This window comes from Canis lupus, chromosome 17, assembly GCF_011100685.1.
Source record: "Canis lupus familiaris isolate Mischka breed German Shepherd chromosome 17, alternate assembly UU_Cfam_GSD_1.0, whole genome shotgun sequence".
NCBI lineage: Eukaryota > Metazoa > Chordata > Mammalia > Carnivora > Canidae > Canis > Canis lupus.
Window position 1 is genome coordinate 52292443 of NC_049238.1, and position 22033 is coordinate 52314475.

At 42.7% G+C, this 22033-nt stretch overlaps 2 protein-coding genes across 15 annotated transcripts in view; both read left to right on the top strand.

Annotated features, from left to right (window-relative positions):
- Window positions 1-17466, top strand: part of HIPK1 (homeodomain interacting protein kinase 1) — a 51459-nt gene extending 33993 nt beyond the window's left edge. For 5 of the 14 annotated variants that reach the window (XM_038561792.1, XM_038561796.1, XM_038561797.1 and 2 more), the window contains 10 exons: window positions 2446-2567; window positions 3479-3613; window positions 6230-6372; window positions 6796-6978; window positions 7485-7688; window positions 9500-9741; window positions 11378-11508; window positions 12215-12283; window positions 12444-12540; window positions 12629-17466. In XM_038561792.1, coding sequence (XP_038417720.1) covers window positions 2446-2567; window positions 3479-3613; window positions 6230-6372; window positions 6796-6978; window positions 7485-7688; window positions 9500-9741; window positions 11378-11508; window positions 12215-12283; window positions 12444-12540; window positions 12629-13203 — 1901 coding nt within the window. In that variant the 3' untranslated portion in view covers window positions 13204-17466. Of the gene's footprint in view, window positions 1-2445; window positions 2568-3478; window positions 3614-6229; window positions 6373-6795; window positions 6979-7484; window positions 7689-9499; window positions 9742-11377; window positions 11614-12214; window positions 12321-12413; window positions 12541-12628 lie in introns of those variants that run through there. The other 9 variants (XM_038561793.1, XM_038561794.1, XM_038561801.1 and 6 more) reach the window with 9 other exon arrangements.
- Window positions 17467-18882: 1416 nt separating this feature from the next.
- Window positions 18883-21957, top strand: OLFML3 (olfactomedin like 3). Its single transcript, XM_038561820.1, has 3 exons — window positions 18883-19338; window positions 20075-20360; window positions 20671-21957. Exons 1-3 carry the CDS (start codon window positions 19222-19224, stop codon window positions 21489-21491), a joined length of 1224 nt encoding a protein of 407 aa, XP_038417748.1. The 5' UTR covers window positions 18883-19221; the 3' UTR covers window positions 21492-21957.
- The last annotated feature ends 76 nt before the right edge of the window (window positions 21958-22033 follow it).

Here is a 22033-nt window from a genome sequence, read left to right on the forward strand (position 1 = left end):
GGGAAAATTTTTTCTAATTAGGAAGTCTGAATAACCTGAGGAGCTAGAGCAAATCATAAAATTTCCAGACAAAAGGGAGTTTTTAAATTAAGGTAATGCGGATGCAAATAGCTCTTATGTACACACCAGATAATGTTCTGTTTCTACATGTATTAATTCATCTTCACAAACAATCCTAGGAAGTGGGCAATGTCATTATGCCCAATGTCATTCTGTCCCATTATAGGTGAGAAAATTGAATGATTCTCTCATCTACCCAAAGTTTTAATAACTAGTTAGTGGTAGAACAGGGATTTGAACCCAGGCAGTGGGATTCATGGCTTATGGATTTTGAAATATTCTGTACCACCTCTTAGTATTTAAACTTAGCTGTAAAGAGTTGTCAGTTGATTTGCCAGCCACAGCCATATGCTGGTTTCTGCCCAGCAGTCGGCTATTCCAGGTTGCCTTCTTTTCTTTCACCATCTGCTTTTTTACAATATACTATATACTTAGAGGAAAAATGACAACCCTCATCAATTAGACAGTTTTACTCTTCTTTCCATACTACCATGGGTTTTTTTTTTTTTAAATTTAACAGGTTGTATTCAACAACAAAAGCAAAGCAAAACTTTGAATCATTTCCTAGTTCAGGGTTTAGGGAAAACCTTCCAAAAGTGTTGCCTTTTGTTAATCTTTGTTTCCACTTATAGTTCCCTGAAGAAGCAAGTTTTAAACTAGCTTAACTGCTGTGGCTTAGCCTAAATTAGGAAAGCAATCTAATGCTTATTTAGTTACATTTGTAGGTCAGTACTATAAATACTACTTTCTATACTATTTCAGTTGACCAAAATAGATACACAGTTTGCTCAGTGGTAATGATTTTATTCTGTTACTTTGTCCCCTTTTACTTCATTATCCTGGAACTTATAGGTGAACCTTTATCATGAACATTTCTTTCTAAATTTTACCTGCCTTTGCCCTTTGTTCCTGCCCACTTATAGGAGGCTATTATAGTAATCTTGTCTTGTAGTTGGCCATGTGTCCTGGGAATTTAGACAAGAATTTTGATGTTGTTTAGCTGTCTTATTAGATAGCATTGCCTTATGGCTGGCAGATTTTTTGATTTGGATATCTGGATTTCTTACTTTTTTTTTTTTAATATATGAATGGCACTTTTGAAAAGTTATTGTTAGAGTATTTTAATTCTGATTTTACTAGTCTCTCTTACTTTGTGTATTTTTGGATTGTGTTTTCCAGTATGACATCTTACTGCTAAGATACTTGCAAATCACTGAAATGGAAAATTGGGAGACTTGCTGAAAAGTACAGTATTAGAGTTTAGGAGTTATGCTTATTTGCTATCTCCATAGTAATATTAAGAGAAATTAGTTGGTGATAGCTTAAGAAGTGTCACTGAAGAAATATTCTAATTAAAATAAAATGTATCACCACTTAACAAAACTGCAGGCATTAGTGAATTAGAGAAACTTCTGTTAGTAGATAATAGAAGCTTAAATTCTCCACATTGAAGGTTTTGATAGGACAGGTTTAAAAGAAAGCTTTGAAATCTCTCTTCTCAAGTCTTGGCAAAAAGGAGAACTATCTTAAGCCGCTCTTTTCCCCAGAATAAGAAATTCCTATTTGCAGGGAACATTTATTCAGCATTTATGCCAGAACAAGGCAGCAAAAAAATTCCCAATTTTTTTTTTTTTTTTTAGTTGTCCGTTAGTTGCAAAAGAGCCTTGTTAGAAAGCTGTCAATGGCAAAGGCAGATTCCTAAAGTAAATAGAAAAAAGTGTTTCTATAAACAAATATATCTACTTTTTAAATATTTTTATCCTGGGTTATAATTTCTTCAGTTCACATGGTAGGTGTAAAATGTACAGTTTGTAAATTTTTTGAGGAGTAGGGTAAAACATCTTAAAATATTCTGAAAGGGTAACTTAATAAGTAATGATCATTTTTCTTAACTAATTAAGAATCATAATTTAATGAAAAGTTATAATTATTTTCAAGTCTTTGCTTTTATTTATTTATTTATTTATTTATTTATTTTTTTTTTAAGTCTTTGCTTTTAGTAGATTATGTATAAAAATATTTTTTTTTCCTCCTAATGGATTAAAAGGTGAATGTAACTTAATAAGTGTAGGTTTGTTTGCTTTTGCATATGCTATTAATGGGAGAATGGGATGGGTGCTATAAGTGTTGCAGGATAAAAAATTTCTTAGAATTCCCTTAACTGTCCCTTCTTGTATCAAACATCTTTCCATGAATTTAACCTCAAAGGAACCAAACCACTCTCCCTTTTCTTAACTCCCTAGACTTCTATAAAATGCCTTTGTCTTACACGTCTAAAACTAACCCGGGTGGTCGATATTTGAACAGAAAAGCTAAAAACAACAACAAAATAAACAATACTGCAGACCTAACAAAGCAATTTAACTGTGTTGTTGTTTTCTACAGCTGGGTTACAAGCAACAACAAAACATTCTGGATTCCCTGTGAGGATGGATAATGCTGTGCCAATTGTACCCCAGGCGCCAGCTGCTCAGCCACTACAAATACAGTCAGGAGTTCTTACGCAGGTAAAAGCCATAACAATTTGGACACTCAGTATCACTGAAGCACTATTGAGATGCAGATATTTTGTCCTGGAAGATGGTATTTGCTTTGACCATAAGATCTTTCTTGGTCATGATTCAGTGGACTTAAAATGAAACATCTATAGTTGAATGATTCCTCATTCCTAATACTATTACAATTTTTGCCAATGTCTTCCTTAGACTTACTTACAGGAATAAATACCCAGACCTTGAGTCATTGTGTTTTGAGTAAACTTACTCAGACTTTGTGAGATGAAGTTAATTTTTCATACACATGTAACAACATTTTGATTCTAAAGATATTCCCCTTTTGTTCCGTTTCATGTCCCCTTTGCTCACTCTTTCAGAATGACATCATGGCAGAGAGGCTGGATCATATCAGGATGCCTCTTCAAGTATTACATTCCTTCACTCTGTGTGTTTAAGCTATAGAAAGCCTTAAAACTTTCTACTAGCCATGGGACATGCAACCAAGATGGGCAAGAAAATCGTGAAAGACTCAAATAAGCAACAGATACTATGTTTTCAATTCTATGTGTAAATGTTTGTGGCCCATGACACAGAGGAAATTTGGAAGTCCAAAACTCTTCTTTTGTGAGTAGGAAGAAGAGGAATTCTTACATGCCTTTGTTAACTGAGTTTTGTAGAACCGATCTTCTGAATCTGGCCCAAGAAGGATTCCTATCCTTTATCGCTTTAGGCCTTGACATTTGACCTAGTGAGCTGATGCTCTGATGAGCAGAGTTGAAGGGGAAAGTTGTGTTTGTACATGCATTTTAGGTGATACAAAATTACTACTTGTTGGTAATATCTTGGGGGGATTGAGAACCCTTCTGAATCCAGATAACCTGCCTCCGTGTTTGTTTCACTCACCTGCCTAATCTACGTTGCAGGGAAGCTGTACACCACTAATGGTAGCAACTCTCCACCCTCAAGTAGCCACCATCACACCGCAGTATGCGGTGCCCTTTACTCTGAGCTGCGCAGCCGGCCGGCCGGCGCTGGTTGAACAGACTGCCGCTGTACTGGTAATTCCCTCACTTGATTGTGTTACTAACGGAGTTTCTTTGGTTTCTTTCTTTTTTATTTTTTCCTGTTTGTTTTTGTTCTGTTTTCTTCTGGTTTTCTCATTTTTCAAAAGAAAAAAAAATTTTTAACTTAGTTTTTGCAGAGGGCATGGAAGCATGTGCCATCTTGTGGCTGTGTTCTTGCTACATTTTTAATGTCTCATCGTTTTCCTCCCCAACATTTGCTGAAGCACTGTTTGACTCTGATATTCAGTGTGGCTCTGTAAGGAGCCAGATCGCTTTAATTCTTCTTTGGCAGCCTAGTGTGATAAAAGCTCTTGGTGTAGTCTCAGAAGAACTTCAACACTGTTATCTGTTTTCTGCCCTTTTACCCTCTGATCCTTGAGAATGAAGGAAATGGCCTTTAGTTTGGCTCTGCTACAGGTATCCGGATGGCCAAAATTTGAACTCCTTGACAAGTTAGCTTCCTTCTTTATTTGCTATTTTAATCTTCTAAAATTTTTGTACATGTAGAAATGTTTAAGATGCTCTTAATTTACTACTTTATCAGCTGATGTTAACTTTCCTTCTCTGAACACATGAAGGTAACTCTTTTTGCCATTCATGATCGATGGCAGCTTATATCTTCCATTTAAAGATGTTCCATTTAGAATCTTTTTAGATCATATTTCATGTGTTGGTTGAGATTAAAGGTGAACTCATTTTTAGGGGTTTATGGAGAAATTAATGACTTTACAAATAGGTCTTTATACAAAGGTGAAAAAATATGGCCAAAAACCTCTATGTAAATGCAATACCTTTGTTACTGCAAGTCCTGGGGAAAAGTTATTAAATACAGCAGCAAATATAATACTATGGGGCTTAGAGATAGGAAAAACAAATAGGACCTCAGGGTGTGTTTCAGGATTTGTACCCTTCAGAGTGGTCTTTGGATGTGTTTTGGTTTATATGGGGGAGTTAGAATTGTTTATTGGACATCCCAGCATTTCGTTATTTGAAATTTAAAGTTAGAAAAACCTTATTGATACTATCGAATACTGATATCTACATCTTTCAAAGTGGCTTTACATTTCTTTTGTTGTTTCTCAAGGACTCATGTGAGTGTAAACACTTCCAGAAACATACTTTGGTTGTTGGAATTTGTTTGGTTTTAGTTTAAAAGTCTTCGTCAACCTCCAGATTAATTATATCCTAAGCATAAAACCTGAGTGCGAGGGAGTCAGATACATTTCCAAACTTGATTGATCCAAGCCACTGGTTTTAACTTGCTCACCTATAGTTTTGAGAATGTTAGTTGAAACTTCTCCTTTGCTGCTTCTCTTAAGTTTGCACTAGTCATTTGCTAAGCTTTGCATATTTTTGTTCTTCCTCTGTCAAAACAGTTCGTCGCTTGGAACGCCAGATTTCTGCCTCACGTTGGAATGTTATTTCTTGCTCTGTATTAAACTACATGCTTTGTCTTGTGCAGGTGTTGGCTTATGGAAAGACGCATGGTGTGACTTAACATACTTCTCTTATTTTTTGTTTTGTTTTATTTTGTTTTAAATTCTGCTTATGGTAGCAGACGTGTTTGCAGTTTCTCTGCTTTGAAGGCTTCTTGTTTGGAACCAGTATTTGTAACAAGTGGATCTGTTACTTGCAGAAATATTTTTAAAACAGTGTGTTGATGGCCTTGCAGTTTGAAATTCAAGAAAGAACCATATGTACCCAAGCATTGTAGGTGATTGTACTGTAGAATTTAAGTTTAAAAAGGAAACTTTCAAATCTGTTCCCATTTTTTTAGAAAATGCCAGAATTTCTCTAAGAAGTTCAGAAAACATATTTGTTGCTGTCTACTGCAAGCGCTTGTTAAAAACTAGAAATGATGTATTTTCTAGTAGTGATTAGTTTTTATGTTGAAGTATGTTTCTATAAATGATACATTAAACAGTATATTTTAGGTAACTATTAAAAGCAAAATATGGTGCTCCCTGCATCTATTATGGAAATATTTTACTTACTGCCCTATTTCATTCTATCATATGGCTATATATGTTGAAGTTAGCTTTCTCTTGCTGACATAAGCTTGTTTGCCAAAGGATTTTGGCCTTTGGTCATCCACATCTGGTTCTGTGTTCCAAGTTCTACCCTTTTAAAAAGACACAATTCTCCCCTTTGTTTTATGGGTTGAACTGACCTGATGTCTTAACTGATTGGCACTTAAATTTTAAAATTCCTATTTTTAATCTCAAGGGAGCTGTCTTAACTCTTTTTAGGGATATTTTTAGAATCATTGCAAAAATGAAACTCCATCATTTAACCAGAGCTTACCTCTGAACTTTCAGACTCCTTGACTCTACAGTATATTACAGAAACTCTTAACCACAGGGATCTTCTTTTCTTTAATACCCTGGTGGTCATGTTAAAGAGGTGGCTGACAGAAAGCAGCATGTTGTCTTTCCCTGTTTGTAAGACTTGTAACCTTGAGCCCCTCTGACTTTTCTTTTTTTGATCTCTGCAAGTTAACAATCTACGGGCAACTTCTCTTAAGATATGAATTTTTCTTTCATCTGAAAAACAAAAGAAAAAGCCAAGAATGAGTCAAGTCTGGTTCTTTTTGTGTGTCTTTCCTTACAGCAGGCTTGGCCTGGAGGAACCCAACAAATTCTCCTGCCTTCAACTTGGCAACAGTTGCCTGGGGTAGCTCTGCACAACTCTGTCCAGCCCACAGCAGTGATTCCAGAGGCCATGGGCAGTGGCCAGCAGCTCACAGACTGGAGGCAAGTACCCAGTGTTCTTCTCTGGGAGATTTGCAAGGACAGATCCCTTATGGCAGGAGTGTTTGATGATTTGGTCAGACTGGGAAGAAAATGAAGGAAAGGAGAGATGCATCTTTGTTTCAGATTCTTTAAGAAAAGAATCCTTATTAGACTAGGAGATGGAGTAATGAGAAAATTTTGAATATAGGAAAACAGTAGGTTCTGAGATCGGGAATCATTTATTTCAGATTTAAAGAAAGTCTTTTTTTTTTTTTTTTTAAGAAAGTCTTATTAGTCAATTAGAAACTATAGCCTTGTATAATCCAGGTGCCCAATTTAAAATGTAGCTCTATTTGGTTGTTTCATTGCTTTTGATACCTTTTCGGACCTATTTCCCCAGTGGTTGAAGTCTTCAGTCTTCTCTGTGTCTTTCCATTGAAACAGGAATGCCCATTCTCATGGTAGCCAGTACAGCACCATCATGCAGCAGCCCTCCTTGCTGACTAACCATGTGACACTGGCCACTGCTCAGCCCCTGAATGTTGGTGTTGCCCATGTTGTCAGACAACAGCAATCCAGTTCTCTCCCTTCCAAGAAGAATAAGCAGTCTGCTCCAGTCTCTTCAAAGTAAGTCTCTGCTAGAACTGGTAGATAAAACTGCCAGTTTGGGAAAGATGTTGCCAGCATTTAAAGTGCCATGGTATAGATTTTTGGTGTGAAGCAGCAAGTGGCTGCCGAATTGAGGAGGAGCTAACCTTTTCTGAGACTTGGGCATGCATACCAGGTGCGTCCTGGTTATGCACATCCTTTCTCTCTGCTGCTACTTTGAATCCAGGCCATCTTTATGCCAATGTTGTTATTTCTCTGCCCACATTACAGAGTGAAATTTAACCATGGAGTAATGGGCATACAAAAATAAAATTTATGTTGTATTTTAGGGTTCTTATCCCTGGTGGAAACTGTGGCTAGCACGACTAGTTTATTATTTATTGGAACTTCTGTAGTTAAGTGTATTGGCTTAATGATTAGGTAAAAATGAATTAAAGAACAAGCTGGAAAGAGTTCTGGGGAAAAGATGGATGGTTTGGGGGGCCAAGGACTGAGCGGTCTTTCCTTGTGACCTTTTTCTACAGGTCTTCTCTGGACGTTCTGCCTTCTCAAGTCTATTCTCTGGTTGGGAGCAGTCCCCTCCGTACCACATCTTATAATTCCCTAGTTCCTGTCCCAGATCAGCATCAGCCAATCATCATTCCAGATACTCCCAGCCCTCCTGTGAGTGTCATCACCATCCGCAGTGACACTGATGAGGAAGAGGACAACAAGTATAAGCCTAGCAGGTAAGATAGGTGAATGACCCACTGGTTCCTTGGCTCCTACCCTTAAGCTTAGACTCTTGGTTTTAGGCAAGTGGTCCAGTTTGGGCTGTGACAGGAAGGACTGATAAATGGTATTTTTGGAAGCATGGTCTTGGATGCATGAGACAGAACACTCAAGTTTCCACAACTGAGCATCATGTTAAATCATCAGTCTTTTCAGATACATTAGCTAGAAGGGGGTTGGATATTAAGCTGTTTAATATTCATCTGCTTTGCCTTGGAATGCACATCATACCACAGACATGATTCCCTGTCTTTAAGGACCTTTAGAGTCTGAAAATAGATGCCGTAGCAGAAGCATATAAACAGCAATTAATTGGAACAAGTCAGTAATCAGGAGATAATTTGTAATTTCTTAATCTGCAAAGGCCTCTTTGGAAGAGTGCAACTTCTTTTTCTTTTGCTTTGTGGTCTGAAATTTGAGGAATGTAAGTATCAAAGAATGTCCTTTTATCTCAGCACCTTAATCCAAGTTCTTAACTGGGCAGTTAACCTAGAGAGAGTGGATACATTTAAGAACTGTTACATACACCTCTCTCTTAGTGCTAACATAGTCAATTGCTTTGATTATGCTGTGTTGTATTCTTCACTGGGCCTTTGTGTTAGGCATAAAGAAGACAGAATAACCCTATGTATACCTGAGGAGGTAGTTACTATGTTTATTTTGTTTGAATTAATCTAAAAGTGAATTTGTAGTCTCAGATTCACACATGACAGTAACTAAGAAACCATGCAGTTTTATATAAATGAAGTTTAATGAACTGAAAGAGTAAATTTAGAATGAAGTACTTTAAAAGAGCTACTTACAAATGGTATTTACAGTTAACAAAATGGTATTTACAAATGGGACGTAGACTTTGTTTTTTTTTTAATTTTTTAAAGATTTTTTATTTATTTATTCATAGAGATGCAGAGAGAGAGAGAGAGGAGAGAGAGAGAGAGAGAGAGAGAGGCAGAGACACAGGCAGAGGGAGAAGCAGACTCCATGCAGAGAGCCTGACGTGGGACTTGATCCAGGGTCTCCAGGATCACACCCTGGGCTACAGGCAGGGCTAAACCTCTGCGCCACCAGGGCTGCCCTAGACTTTGAAACTAAGTCTTAAAAGTGGTTTCTGAACTGATTTGGGGAAGAGAAAAGGTAAACTTTCCAGTGAGGAAAAGTGACCACGTAGTAGCTATAATTATGTAATCAGCAGGATTGCTTTGACTGAAGCCAATTCTTTCCAAAACTCGGGGAAAAATTAAAGTTAGGAGGTGGAGTTTAGTTTGTAAAGGAACATAAAAAAAAAAAAGTATGGCAAGTTTGATTAGACATAATAAGGAACCGTTTCTAGTCTAGCAGGATGATATGGGGAAAAAGTAGTTCTTGAAGAATACTATTGAAATAACCGTGAGTGGAAATGGCGGAGAGGCACCATAGAAGAGCTGTTAGAGGTGTGCATCTGGCATAGTTCTGTCCTGGCTCTGAGTACTGTCTTCACCACTTACCACTTGTGTGACCTTGGCCAAGTGTCTTAATCTTCCTGTGCTTCAGCATCCTCATCTGCAAAATGCGGGTGGTAGTACCTACTTCATAGAAGTGTTGTGAGGATTTGGTGAGACATAGGTGGAGTGTAAGAATAGTGCCTGACGCATAATAAGCACTCAGAAGTTCACCGCTGCTAGTATTATTCTGTCGCTGTCATTATCCTTGTAATCATGGGAGGACCAGAAAGCATCAAAGAAACATTGCTAAACAGGAGTTGAATTTTCACGTGTTTTCTTCTCTTCAGCTCTGGCCTGAAGGCAAGGTCAAATGTCATCAGTTATGTCACTGTCAATGACTCTCCAGATTCTGACTCTTCCTTGAGCAGCCCATATTCCACTGATACCCTGAGTGCTCTCCGGGGCAATAGTGGATCCCTTGTGGAGGGGCCCGGCAGAGTTGTGGGGGATGGCGCTAGCACCCGCACCATCATTGTGCCTCCACTGAAAACTCAGCTTGGTGACTGCACAGTAGCAACCCAAGCCTCAGGTGAGCATCTTCACAGCCACAGGTGAATTCTGTGTTGATGAGTATAACCTTAATATGTTGCTAGTCTACTTATGCCAGTGGTAGCAACCAGTTACTTAATCCCGGAAATCCATTCCTTGTGATGTGAAATTATTTTCGGTGATCAATTTATCTTACTATGTTTATTTTGTTTGGATTGATCTAAAAGTGAATTTGTAGTCTCAGAAATAATCTGTTGATGGGAGAAGGCAGACGAGCTGTCATATGGCAGGGAGAATTAGCAGGCCACTTTTTTTTTTTTTTGCCACAGCCGATTCAAATTTGACAATCCAGGGTGAACAGGAACTGATAATATTAAAAATGACTGCAAACATTTTTATCTTTGTTTTTGTTTGGAAAACAAGATATACTTAGATCTTTTCTTACCCAGTGTCATAGCATTGATACTTTCATGGTTTTATTATCAACCTAAAGACCTCCATCTTTTTTGCTGTTAAATGTTGGATTTAGGCTCCCTAGTTATCAGGTAATGCTAGTTGCAGTAACAAGCCCCAGATCTCCCTGGCTTGACGTAATAGAAGTTCGTTTCTTACTCACTTCCCAGTGCTAGTGCTCCTACTTGGTGGGCCTGCAGTGAGTGAAGGATCAGAGCCCAGGAATCCTCAGTCTCCAGTGAGATATAGGGAAAGAGTTTGGGGAGGGACACACATTTCTTTACCTCTTAAGCCCTGGAAACAGTGCAAACTAATTCCGTGGCCCCACCAAGAGGTTTGGGGGCCCAGGAAACAGAGTCCTTATCTAGGCAGTTGTTTTCCAGTGGCAGCTCTTATACATTTAAGGAGGGGAGCATGAATTGGTGTCTGTGCTATACTTAAATTAGTTAGTCTTTTACTCTGAATTATGTTACTGCCAGAGACACGAACAGAGTTCTGATTTCAGGATATCATTAAGCTTCGGTACGGTTCCTCCATCAGAAGTAGGCAGCTGTCCCATTGCAGGCAAGGCAGAACTTCCTGACGCCATGCTACTGGCGAGTGTTGTTAGGAGCTCTGTCCACCGTGGGGTCCAAGGAAGATTGGCTACTCCACAGATCATTGAATAAATGCTTCTGTTTTCCTAGTGGGACCAAGAAAGAAGCAAAATTTTGAAATTGATCCTGCTTATGTCCAACTACCCTGCAGTTTCTAAGAACCTGAAGATAGTGCCCAAAAAGATCTAATTTTGCCTTCTTTTAAAGCCCCTTTGAAACCTCAGTGTCCTCTAAGGATCACCAACATCTTCCTCAGCTTCCCGTTGTCATGTCTATACTTGTTTAACCGTTTCCCACATAAAACCCTAGGGCCCCTGGGGATGGGGACTATGTCCTACTGGTGTTTGTATTTCTAGTAGTGTCTTGCACATTACAGGAGACTAGATTTACTAAAGTGAAGGAAAAAAGACTCTTTTCAAAGATTATTTTTGGAGCTTTGTAGTAAGACAGAAAAGTAGGTTCTGCAGTGTTTGTTCCTCTGCTGTAAATGTAATTAAAGAAATAAGGTACACATGAAACCTTACCTCTTTCTTGCAAACCTCATGCAAATGTGGACTGATGAATATGCTGCCATCTGAGGTTTAACTGAGGCCACTCATAACTGACTACGGTCTGACCCTTCTTTAGGTCTCCTGAGCAGTAAGACCAAGCCAGTGGCCTCAGTGAGTGGGCAGTCATCTGGATGCTGTATCACCCCCACAGGGTATCGAGTTCCACGCGGGGGGACCAGTGCAGCACAGCCACTCAACCTTAGCCAGGTAAGCGCTAGGGGCTGCTGCCTTCTGTTTGGGGCCCTCCCTACTGTCACTTTCTGGAGAACTCTGCTTCTGGCTGGACTGCTGAATAAAGCCAAATGAAGCCCCTTTTGTGTCAGACAGTTTGGTGTTTTGTGGCCTGCGTCATACCTGCATGTGCTGTGTCCTTTTATTCCCTCTGTAAGAGTGTTGAGGATGCACATTCCAGGTTTTCCATCAGACATCCCTAGTCTGTCCTGGAAGATTAGAGAAATGTCTGGAATTTAGAAAGAGCCATGGATGCTTTAGTCCCTCCCTGCCTGCTTCTGTACCACACCACATGAGACCTCTTCCTTTATCTCCCAGGTCATAAATAACCCAAGCCTCACCCTGATTACTTGAGGCAAGAAACAGTACAAAGTTTTGTGGCCACTTCACCAACTGGTTCTAGTGTTCTGTGTTGACTTGAGTCTGGGATTTCCCCCCCCACACACACACACCACTGTGAGATCTGATGGGGTGGGGAGGGACACTATTCTCTTTCTAAAGGGGGCAAACTATTCACTCTTTCTTCAGCTAAAATTCTGGTGCTTGTATGATGTCTACCAGGAGTAAGAAAGTGTAAACATGAGGGTGTAACTGTGAGTGTGCACGCGTGTGTGTATGTATGTGAGAGAAAGAAAGCACATGCAAGTGCAAGTGTAAATTCGAGTTAGTGCATGTGTTTTAGGCTCCACAAGTCAAGAGGGATATGAAGAACTTAGAGGAGAACAAAAGAAAACAATGGCAAGAAAGAAAGGTTAGGAAAAATTCAAATTCCCTGGCGCCAGAATAGGGTGAGTTGAGTCAACAGTTACTAACTTGCAGGAGCGGGTAACCCTGTGAACTCTTGATTCCCCCCCCCTCCCCTTGCCTCTGTCATACTTCAGAGCAAACTGCTGCTCTCTGGGCTGGGTTAGGATCTGTTCTGCCAAGAGGTGGAGGGATGGAGGCTGACTTCTGACAGCATTGCCAGCCTGGGAGCTTCTGTGCTGTTGCAGCCCAGGAGCAGTACAGGTTAGAACCTCAACTCTCAACTTGGCCTTGGGTGCCCCCTGGACTAGCACGGCCTCCAGGCTCCTCACTCCCTTCTTACTCCTTCCAGAACCAGCAGTCATCGTCAGCGTCGACCTCACAGGAGAGAAGCAGCAACCCTGCCCCCCGCAGGCAGCAGGCGTTTGTGGCCCCGCTCTCCCAAGCACCCTACACCTTCCAGCACGGCAGCCCACTCCACTCGACGGGGCACCCACACCTGGCCCCAGCCCCCGCTCACCTGCCAAGCCAGCCTCACCTGTATACGTATGCTGCCCCCACCTCCGCTGCTGCATTGGGCTCCACCAGCTCCATTGCTCATCTCTTCTCCCCCCAGGGCTCCTCAAGGCATGCTGCAGCCTACAGCACCCACCCCAGCACCCTGGTGCACCAGGTCCCTGTCAGTGTTGGGCCCAGCCTGCTCACTTCAGCCAGTGTGGCCCCTGCTCAGTACCAACACCAGTTTGCCACCCAGTCCTACATCGGGTCTTCCCGAGGCTCAACAATTTACACTGGATACCCACTGAGTCCTACCAAGATCAGCCAGTATTCCTATTTGTAGTTGGTGAGCAGAGGGAGGAGGGGTCATGGCTGCCTGTTCCTGGCCCTGAGTTCTTAATGACACACGATGATGAGCTCCTCCCATAAGCCCCTCCAGAAACTCCTTAGCCAGCAACTTGTCCTGCAGGGGCCCACTGAAGCAGAAGGTTTTTCTCTGGGGAACCTGTCTTAGTGTTGACTGCATTGTTGTAGTCTCCCAAAGTCTGCCCTATTTTTTAATTCCTTATTTTTGTGACAGCATTTTTGGTATTTGGAAGAGTTGAGATGCCCATCTTCTGCAGTTACCAAGGAAGAGAGATCGTTCTGAAGTTACCCTTTGAAAAATATTTTCTCTCTGACTTGAGTTCTATAAATGTTTTTAAAACCAAGTGAAGCCCCCTCTTTATTTAACTTTGTTTTATTGTAATTGCTGGTCAGAGGAAAAATGCTGATAGAAGGACTTGAAATCTGGTAACAAGTGAGAAAAGAAAAATAATCACTCTTCTGTTTGTTTAAAAACCAAGACTTAATTGCCTATTTTAAGAGCAGCTTACACAAGTCTGTATTTGACTATCAGGCATTTCTCCTCAAAATCTTATCTTTCTTTATGGGACTTTAGACTTACAGTGTTTTAGTTTTGTTTTTGTGTCATGTTATACTTACTGGGCAATTGTTATTTTAGCAAAACTGGTTATAAACTGCTCTATGTTACTCTTGGGATTCTCTCAGTTGCTCCTGTGTTTATTATAAAGTAGTGTTAAAAAGGCAGCTCACCATTTGCTGGTAACTTAGTGTGAGAGAATCCATATCTACCATGTAAGCACTAGGTATTCTTTTTAAATGAAGTACCATGCATTCTTCTTAAGTTATTTTTAAAAGTCTTTGTCTCTGTTTCAGCTTAAATTTTATTATTGGAAAAGCCATTAAGGTGGTTATTATTTTATGGTGGTGGTTGTCTTATACGCAATATCTCTTTGTATTATGCGATACTGGTATTGATGAGCTTTGTCTAAAGTTTTTTGGCATTGGTGAGCTTTGCCTAAAGATTAATATGAATTTTCAATAATACACCTCTCTCTCTCTCTCTCTCTCTTTGCCTCATCTCTCCCTTCTGTTCTATGTGATTTATCTGGGGAGAAAGCAAAAGGATCTGAAACCAGATAAGAACTTTGTGTATAGCTTTTATACTTTAAAGTAGCTTCCTTTGTATGCCAGCAGCAAACTGAATGCTCTCTTATTAAGACTTATACAATAAGTGCATGTAGGAATTGCAAAAAATATTTTAAAAATTTATTACTGAATTTAAAAATATTTTAGAAGTTTTGTAATGGTGGTGTTTTAATATTTTGCATAATTAAATATGTACATATTGATTAGAAAAATATAACAAGCAATTTTTCCTGCTAACCCCAAATGTTATTTGTAATCAAATGTGTAGTGATTACACTTGAATTGTGTATTTAGTGTGTATCTGATCCTCCAGTGTTACCCCGGAGATGGAATGGATGTCTCCATTGTATTTAAACCAAAATGAACTGATACTTGTTGGAATGTATGTGAACTAATTGCAATTATATTAGAGCATATTACTGTAGTGTTGAATGAGCAGGGGCATTGCCTGCAAGGAGAGGAGACCCTTGGAATTGTTTTGCACAGGTGTGTCTGGTGAGGAGTTGTTCAGTGTGTGTCTCTTCTTCCCTTTCTCCTCCTTCCCTTATTGTAGTGCCTTATATGATAATGTAGTGGTTCATAGAGTTTACAGTGAGCTTGCCTTAGGATGGACCCCACGCTGTTCACTGGGATTTAGCAGAACAGGATCAGTAGCTGTGCCATGTAAATGCATTGTTGTCAGTTTCCCTGCCAAGACTGAAAAATAAAAACAGCAGCTTTTCTCCTTTACCACCACCTCTACCCCTTTCCAGTCTGGAATCTCAGCTGAGTTCTCACAGAAGCATTTCCCCCATTTGGCTCTCTCACGGTGCATTGCTACCTTGCTTCTGTGAGAATTTGGGAAGCAGGTGGGAGGAGTCAAGCCAGTATGAAATATGTGTTTTTTTCTTTTTCTTCTTCTTTTTTTAAGTATGTGCAATCACCTTTTAGAATGAGATTCTTTTCCCCCTTTTCCCATGTGGCAGTCCTTCCTGCAAATAGTTGACATTCCTAGTAAAATATTTGCTTGTTGAAAAAAAACCTATAACAGATCTGTTTATACCAAAGAGCCTGTTGTATTGCTTACCATGTCCCCATACTATGAGGAGGAGTTTTGTGATGCCGCTGGTGACAGGGAACTCAAAGGTTTCTGAGCCGGTGAAGAATATTAAAAAGAAACCAAAACCTATCGAGTCATCGGGCTTTGGAGGTTTCTTTTTAACAACTTGAGTATTCTTGGGGCTGTGAAATTGTCCTTGTACTCTCAGCTCCTGCATGGATGTGAGTCAAGTGGAGGGTACTGGGGATTGGGATGTTCCTGCCCATAAAAGATTTGGGGGAAGAAAGTTAACTCTAAGATATAGAAGTGTTCCATCTGAATTGAAAATTCTGTTATTTGAGGGCTAAGTCTAGGACTGGTTCTTTGTAGAGATGGCGTCAAGGAGGTGCAGGATGGAGATGGGAGATTTCATGGAGCCTGGTCAGCCAGCTCTGTACCGGGTTGAACACCGAGGAGCTGTCAAGGTATTTGGAGTTTCTTCATTGTAAAGAGTAAGGGCTTCCACGATGGGGCAGATAGTCAGTACAGCCTACCAGGAACATGTTGGTGTTTTCTGCTTTTCTTTCTTTCTTTTTTTTTTTTTTGAGGAGTGGTGGTGGTGGTGGGGTTATTCTCTTGAGTTGTGTTTGCACCGTTATATTGGTGAAGATACCCAAGCAGTTTTTATAGTTTCTGTCACTGGTGTTACATAGTTTTCTGGTCTGCGTGTGTGATCTTTGTGTTTCCTCATTTGCTGAGTGTATTTTTATTTTCTTGCTCAAAGGCAGACCTAAGTTTCCAGGAGAAACATTTCATTGTTCCTCTTTCCTCTACAAGGGATAAGATTTGTTGTTTCTGTAACAAATGAGATGCAGGGAAAATATACAGAACACTCCACTCCTGCCCCGCCCTGTCCAATAAGTAGATACCACTTAAGATGTGAGTCTTACTAACTTATGGGGAAAAGACAATACCAAGAGCGTGTATTGTTATCTTAATCACCTGACTAGCAATGTGTGGCTTTAAGAATTTTAGAAGTTTTCAGCCTTAGTCTGCAAATTGGCATTTCAAATTTACCGAGGTAAAAATCTGTGTCTGCTGAATTTTTATGTGCTCCATGTGGCTTTAGATTCTGTCCCTGGGGTTTAACATTGCCGGCCCTGACAGGATGGGGGAAGCCCTGCGAACTCAGCCAGTGGCCTAGCCTCAGACCAGCTTAAGGCTTTACGTCCTTTCAGAACTTGCGTTTCCAGCTTCTCCCCTGCAGGGTTGAGAGAGAAAGCGGGGAAGGTTTAAGTACAGCCACTCTGGGCTCCTGGGCAACTTGATCACTCCAGAGTTTGAAGAGCCTGCAGGAGGGAATACTGCTGTCAGTACTCAGCTCAGATACCAGCCCCAGGAATAAGAACTCCATTTCAAACAGTTCTGGCCATCCATCGTCCTCCACTAGAGGGGCTCAGCTTGACTGCCCTTAGCCAGGCAAGCACAGTAATGTGTGTTTTATTCAGCATTATTATGCAAAAACCCACTGGTTAGGTTGGTTTGTTTTAGGATAGGAAATGAAATTGCCTCTCAGTGACAGGAATGGCCCAAGCCTGCTTCCTATTTTAGTTTTTGGTTTATTTTATTTTTTTAAACTGATGGATGGTGCAGCATGTCTACATGGTTGTTTGTTGCTAAACTTTATATAATGTGTGGTTTTGATTCAGCTTGAAAAATAATCTCACTACATGTAGCAGTACATTATATGTACATTATATGTAATGTTAGTATTTCTGCTTTGAATCCTTGATATTGCAATGGAATTCCAACTTTATTAAATGTATTTGATATGCTAGTTATTGTGTGCGATTTAAACTTTTTTTGCTTTCTCCCTTTTCTGGTTGTGCGCTTCCTTTTACAACAAGCCTCTAGAAACAGTTTCTGAGAATTATTGAGCTATGTTTGTAATGCAGATGTACTTAGGGAGTATGTAAAATAATCATTTTAACAAAAGAAATAGATATTTAAAATTTAATACTAACTACGGGAAAAGGGTCCATTGTGTAAAACATAGTTTATCTTTGGATTCAATGTTTGTCTTTGGTTTTACAAAGTAGCTTGTATTTTCAGTATTTTCTACATAATATGGTAAAATGTAGAGCAATTGCAATGCATCAATAAAATGGGTAAATTTTCTGATTTATGTGGCTGTTTTTGACTTCTGTTGGAGGGTTGCAAAGAGGATCAACAAACGACATCTTTGGAGTGGCTAAATACATTGCATCTGAACATCAGTGGCGGGTTTCATACAAATCTCCACAGTGGAAATGAGTCGGGGTCGATAGAACACACTCTCCAAGAATGGAGTGTCCGGGCCCTAACTGAAGATCCTCTGGTCCTGGCTCTTTGAAAGAGGCAGAACTTGTGACCCAGGATAATTAAACTTTGTTTCCTAGCATGTTCCGCCGACCATCTGAAGTACTGTAATGAAAATGAGAATCACCACAGAAGATATTTTTCCCTTCTTTCAAGCTACATCGTTAGAAGCATAGTCCTTTTGGAGAAGGAGCCCTTCTCAAAAGATTTCTCTTGGTTTTAAAGTGAACAAAATTTCTCCTGATAAAGAATTAGAGATTTGTGTAGATGGATCACTGCAGGTCAATGAATAAAAGGTATACTCGTTTGACTTCTTTTGACACGTGTTTCCGGCCACATCTACCGTACCATGGCCATTAATTCATTGTGGGGTTCTGCGGTTGTGGTTGGGACATAGGAATGAGACACATTTAGAAACACTATTTTGGACCATAACCAAGAGGAATGATCAGTAGGCTCTTCTCTCCCATTAGTAGGGAAGTCAGAACACGTTTATTTTGATTCAGACTGCAACACATACATTTTTCAGATTTGTTTTCCTAAATAAATGAACATGAAATGAGTGTGAACTCATGAACATTCCCCAGTTTTGGTAAGACAATATACTTAGAAGCATTCGGGTAAAAGAAAGCCAAGTAGAAAGGCTCTGCCATCAATCTCACTTCCAGGTAACCAAAACCTAATTTAACTTATCAATGATTTGGGGGTTTTTTTGTTGTTGTTCGTTTTTATTTTTATTTTTTTGTTGTTTTTTGTTGTTTGTTTTTAAATCTCAGTTACATACTCTTCCTTAGGCTAAGCCAGAGAGAGATTGGAATAGCTCCTCAAGTACTTGGGTAGTCTGTGGGGAAATCTGTGTTTTCATGATAAAAAAAACTCCTGTAAATTCAATCTGCTTGGCTTGCTTTGTGGAAAATTTTCCTCAGGAGGTGAGATCTAAGTCTTGGTTTCCCCAGAAGTCCTGAGATGACATCGCAAGGTGGCGCCAATGAGCTATAGAAGAAGGTAATGCAGACAGGACCGCGGTGATCTTTTCCCACCTCTTCCCCTCAAACCTCGTCTTCCCTGCTTCCAGCTTACACTGAACAAGGCAGAAAACAATTCATGCTACTATTGCTGGGAAAGGAAAAAGACTAATGATGGGTGTTTCTTAAGCAGCCAGCGCTGGAAGGAAGCATGCATTCTCCTAAAACAGGAACAGAGTTTGCTGAGTGTACTCTGGGGCCGTGCCTCCTGCTGCTAGCTTCTTTTTCTGGGTGACTGCCCAGAAGGCCTCTGTCCTGGGGTTTCACCTTCTTCCCCTCTCCTGGGGAGCCTACAGCCTAGGCGGGAGGTGCTTATGGCTTCTGGCCGCTCTGCCATAGGGCCATCTGTGTTTAATCAATCCAGGCGGATGGGAGGGGGCGGGGGACCTAAAGAGCCTGTGAGAGCATTCCAGAGGAGTGAGAGAGACCCGAGATCCAGGACGAGAGGAGGGACCGCCCCCACCCCGCCTCCAAAGCTAAGTGGCGGGCTTAAGCGGGAAAGGCTCCGGACCGCGCTTCTGCTCCTAATCCTACTCGGCCCTGTTCTCCGCTGCCATGGGGCCCTACACGCCTCTGCTCACCATGTTCCTTTTGTCATGGTGGCTGCGACCCCTTCAAGGACAGCAGCACCACCTCGTGGAGTACATGGAACGCCGACTAGCTGCCTTAGAGGTGAGTGGCTCCCTTTTCGTCCTGGGCCAGGCTGGCTGGAAGGGCTCTACAACTCTTGTTGCTTCACCTAGCAGTCAGGGATCTGGGGTGGGGATGACAAGGTGGGGCTCTGTGAGGCGCTACAGAACACTCTCACCTTTTACTAAGGGTATCCTCACGATCGCAATCGCAGCTCTTTCCCCACAGCCGCAGAGTGACTCCAGAACAAACAGGCCTTTCTATTTTACCCTGAGATCGCATGGAATAAGGGGACAGGGGACAGGAGAGCTAGACAGAGTGGTAGGGAAGCCTCTCAGGATGAGCTGGTGATTCTGTGAGAGTTGGAAGTTCCCAGAGAGCTTGCATCTTGCTTTTTATAACGGTTTGAAGTCTGGGGACTTCCCAAGTGGAAATATGTGCACTCCCGAGTGGAGCACTGTATAATGGAGCAGAGACCCTTGACCAACCTCATGCACTTAGGCCGCCCTGGCAGCTTAGAGGATGGCCTCTGAGGTGAGGCTCACGGAGAACGTGGGCTGGAGGACACGAACTGGGGATAGAAGCCTAGGTGATCCGTGCCGGGTTTTTTGCACATTTGGCATCTCTGACATCTGGTTTCCTTTCAGTGGGAGATTGAAGGGGAGTGGATGCCTGGCTGAGTGTGTGCTTTCCCCCACTCCCTGCTCCCTGGTCGGGCCTCTCCCTGCCTGAGAGTTGTGACCCTCCAGCCCCCTCCTGCCCCCCCCCATCCCTGCAGGAACGGCTGGCCCAGTGCCAGGACCAAAGTAGCCGGCACGCTGCCGAGCTGAGGGACTTCAAGAACAAGATGCTGCCGCTACTGGAGGTGGCCGAGAAGGAGCGCGAGGCCCTCAGGACTGAGGCTGACACTATCTCGGGGAGAGTAGACCGTCTGGAGCGGGAGGTTGACTATCTGGAGACCCAAAACCCAGCTCTACCCTGTGTGGAGGTTGACGAGAAGGTGACCGGAGGCCCCGGGATCAAAGGCAAGGGCAGAAGAAATGAGAAGTACGATATGCTGACAGGTAAGCCATCCAGCAACAGAGCCCTCACACTCTCAGAACCTGTGCTCTTCCTTGGTTCCTTCCCAGTCATTCTCCTCATCCCAGGCCACTTTGGTGCAGCCTCCTGGAATCTCTTTTAGGGGAATCTCTATAATGACAGGTCCATTGCAAGAGTTTCTGGGGTGCCCTTTCCCCTAGTCTCCCGTAGAGAGGAGGTGTCCACTGGCAGATGCCCTCTGTCCTCCAGATGGCCCCCTGGTGGGTTCCCCACAGTGGGCATCTAATTCTTGCCGGTATTGCCCTGTCCTGTGTTTTCCTCCCTCCCCGCCAGACTGTGGCTACACGATCTCTCAGGTGAGATCGATGAAGATCCTGAAGCGGTTTGGTGGCCCAGCTGGTCTATGGACCAAGGATCCAATGGGGCCAACAGAGAAGATCTACGTATTAGATGGGACACAGAACGACACAGCCTTTGTCTTCCCAAGGTTGCGGGACTTCACCCTGGCCATGGCTGCCCGGAAAGCTTCCCGGGTCCGGGTGCCCTTCCCCTGGGTGGGCACAGGACAGCTGGTGTACGGGGGCTTTCTTTATTATGCCCGGAGGCCTCCCGGAGGACCCGGAGGGGGAGGGGGGCTGGAGAACACGTTGCAACTCATCAAGTTCCACCTGGCCAACCGAACGGTGGTGGACAGCTCCGTGTTCCCCGCGGAGGGGCTGATCCCCCCATACGGGCTGACGGCCGACACCTACATTGACCTGGCCGCGGACGAGGAGGGCCTGTGGGCCGTCTATGCCACTCGGGAAGACGACAGGCACTTGTGTCTGGCTAAGTTAGACCCCCAGACTCTGGACACGGAGCAGCAGTGGGACACACCGTGTCCCCGAGAGAACGCCGAGGCTGCCTTTGTCATCTGCGGGACCCTGTACGTCGTCTATAACACCCGCCCTGCCAGCCGGGCCCGCATCCAATGCTCCTTTGATGCCAGCGGCACCCTGACCCCAGAGAGGGCAGCGCTCCCCTACTTCCCCCGCCGGTACGGGGCCCATGCCAGCCTCCGCTACAACCCCCGAGAGCGCCAGCTCTACGCCTGGGATGACGGCTACCAGATTGTCTATAAGCTGGAGATGCGAAGGAAAGAGGAAGAAGTCTGAGGACCCAGCTCTGGGTTTCGGATCTCTGTCACCTCCGCACATTTCTACCCCCATCACGTTTCCTGCTCCTCGTTGTCCAGATGTGGCAGGCCGCCGCTCCCGCCGCATCTGCAGCCAGTGAAAGCCACCTTCTCAAGTCCCCTCGTTTCCTGTGGGACTTTAGATCTTGAGAGCTCCTTTCCCAGCGGAAAGAGGGAAAACCTCACTCCCCTCCTGCCCCAGGGCAGGGCCTTTCAGGCCAGTCGGAGGTCTCGCAGATCCACAGCTCTGGCCCTTACAGGTGGGCAACCCCAGCAAAGGGGCAGCAGAATATTCCCTGCCTCAGTGTTAGTAGGGGGCGGGGAGAGCGAGTTCCGGAGGAGGGAACCCTCACCTCTGGCTGCCCCTGAAGTGCCCGGAGAACCTGGGCTTCCTGCGCATCATTTTGTATTGCCGCCTTTTGCATTAAAAGGAAAATCCACTGCTCCCTGCCTGTGTGTGTCTGGAGTGTCCGCAGAGACGATTTCAACCCGCGACCCTCCGTTTTCCTCCGCCGCCCCTTA

Bases quoted from the DNA above. Each gene is read 5' to 3' on its own strand.
- OLFML3 (XM_038561820.1), top strand. From the start codon at position 19,222: ATGGGGCCCTACACGCCTCTGCTCACCATGTTCCTTTTGTCATGGTGG. The intron at 19,339-20,074 runs GTGAGTGGCTCC...CCATCCCTGCAG, and splicing joins GCCGACTAGCTGCCTTAGAG to GAACGGCTGGCCCAGTGCCA. The intron at 20,361-20,670 runs GTAAGCCATCCA...CCTCCCCGCCAG, and splicing joins GAAGTACGATATGCTGACAG to ACTGTGGCTACACGATCTCT.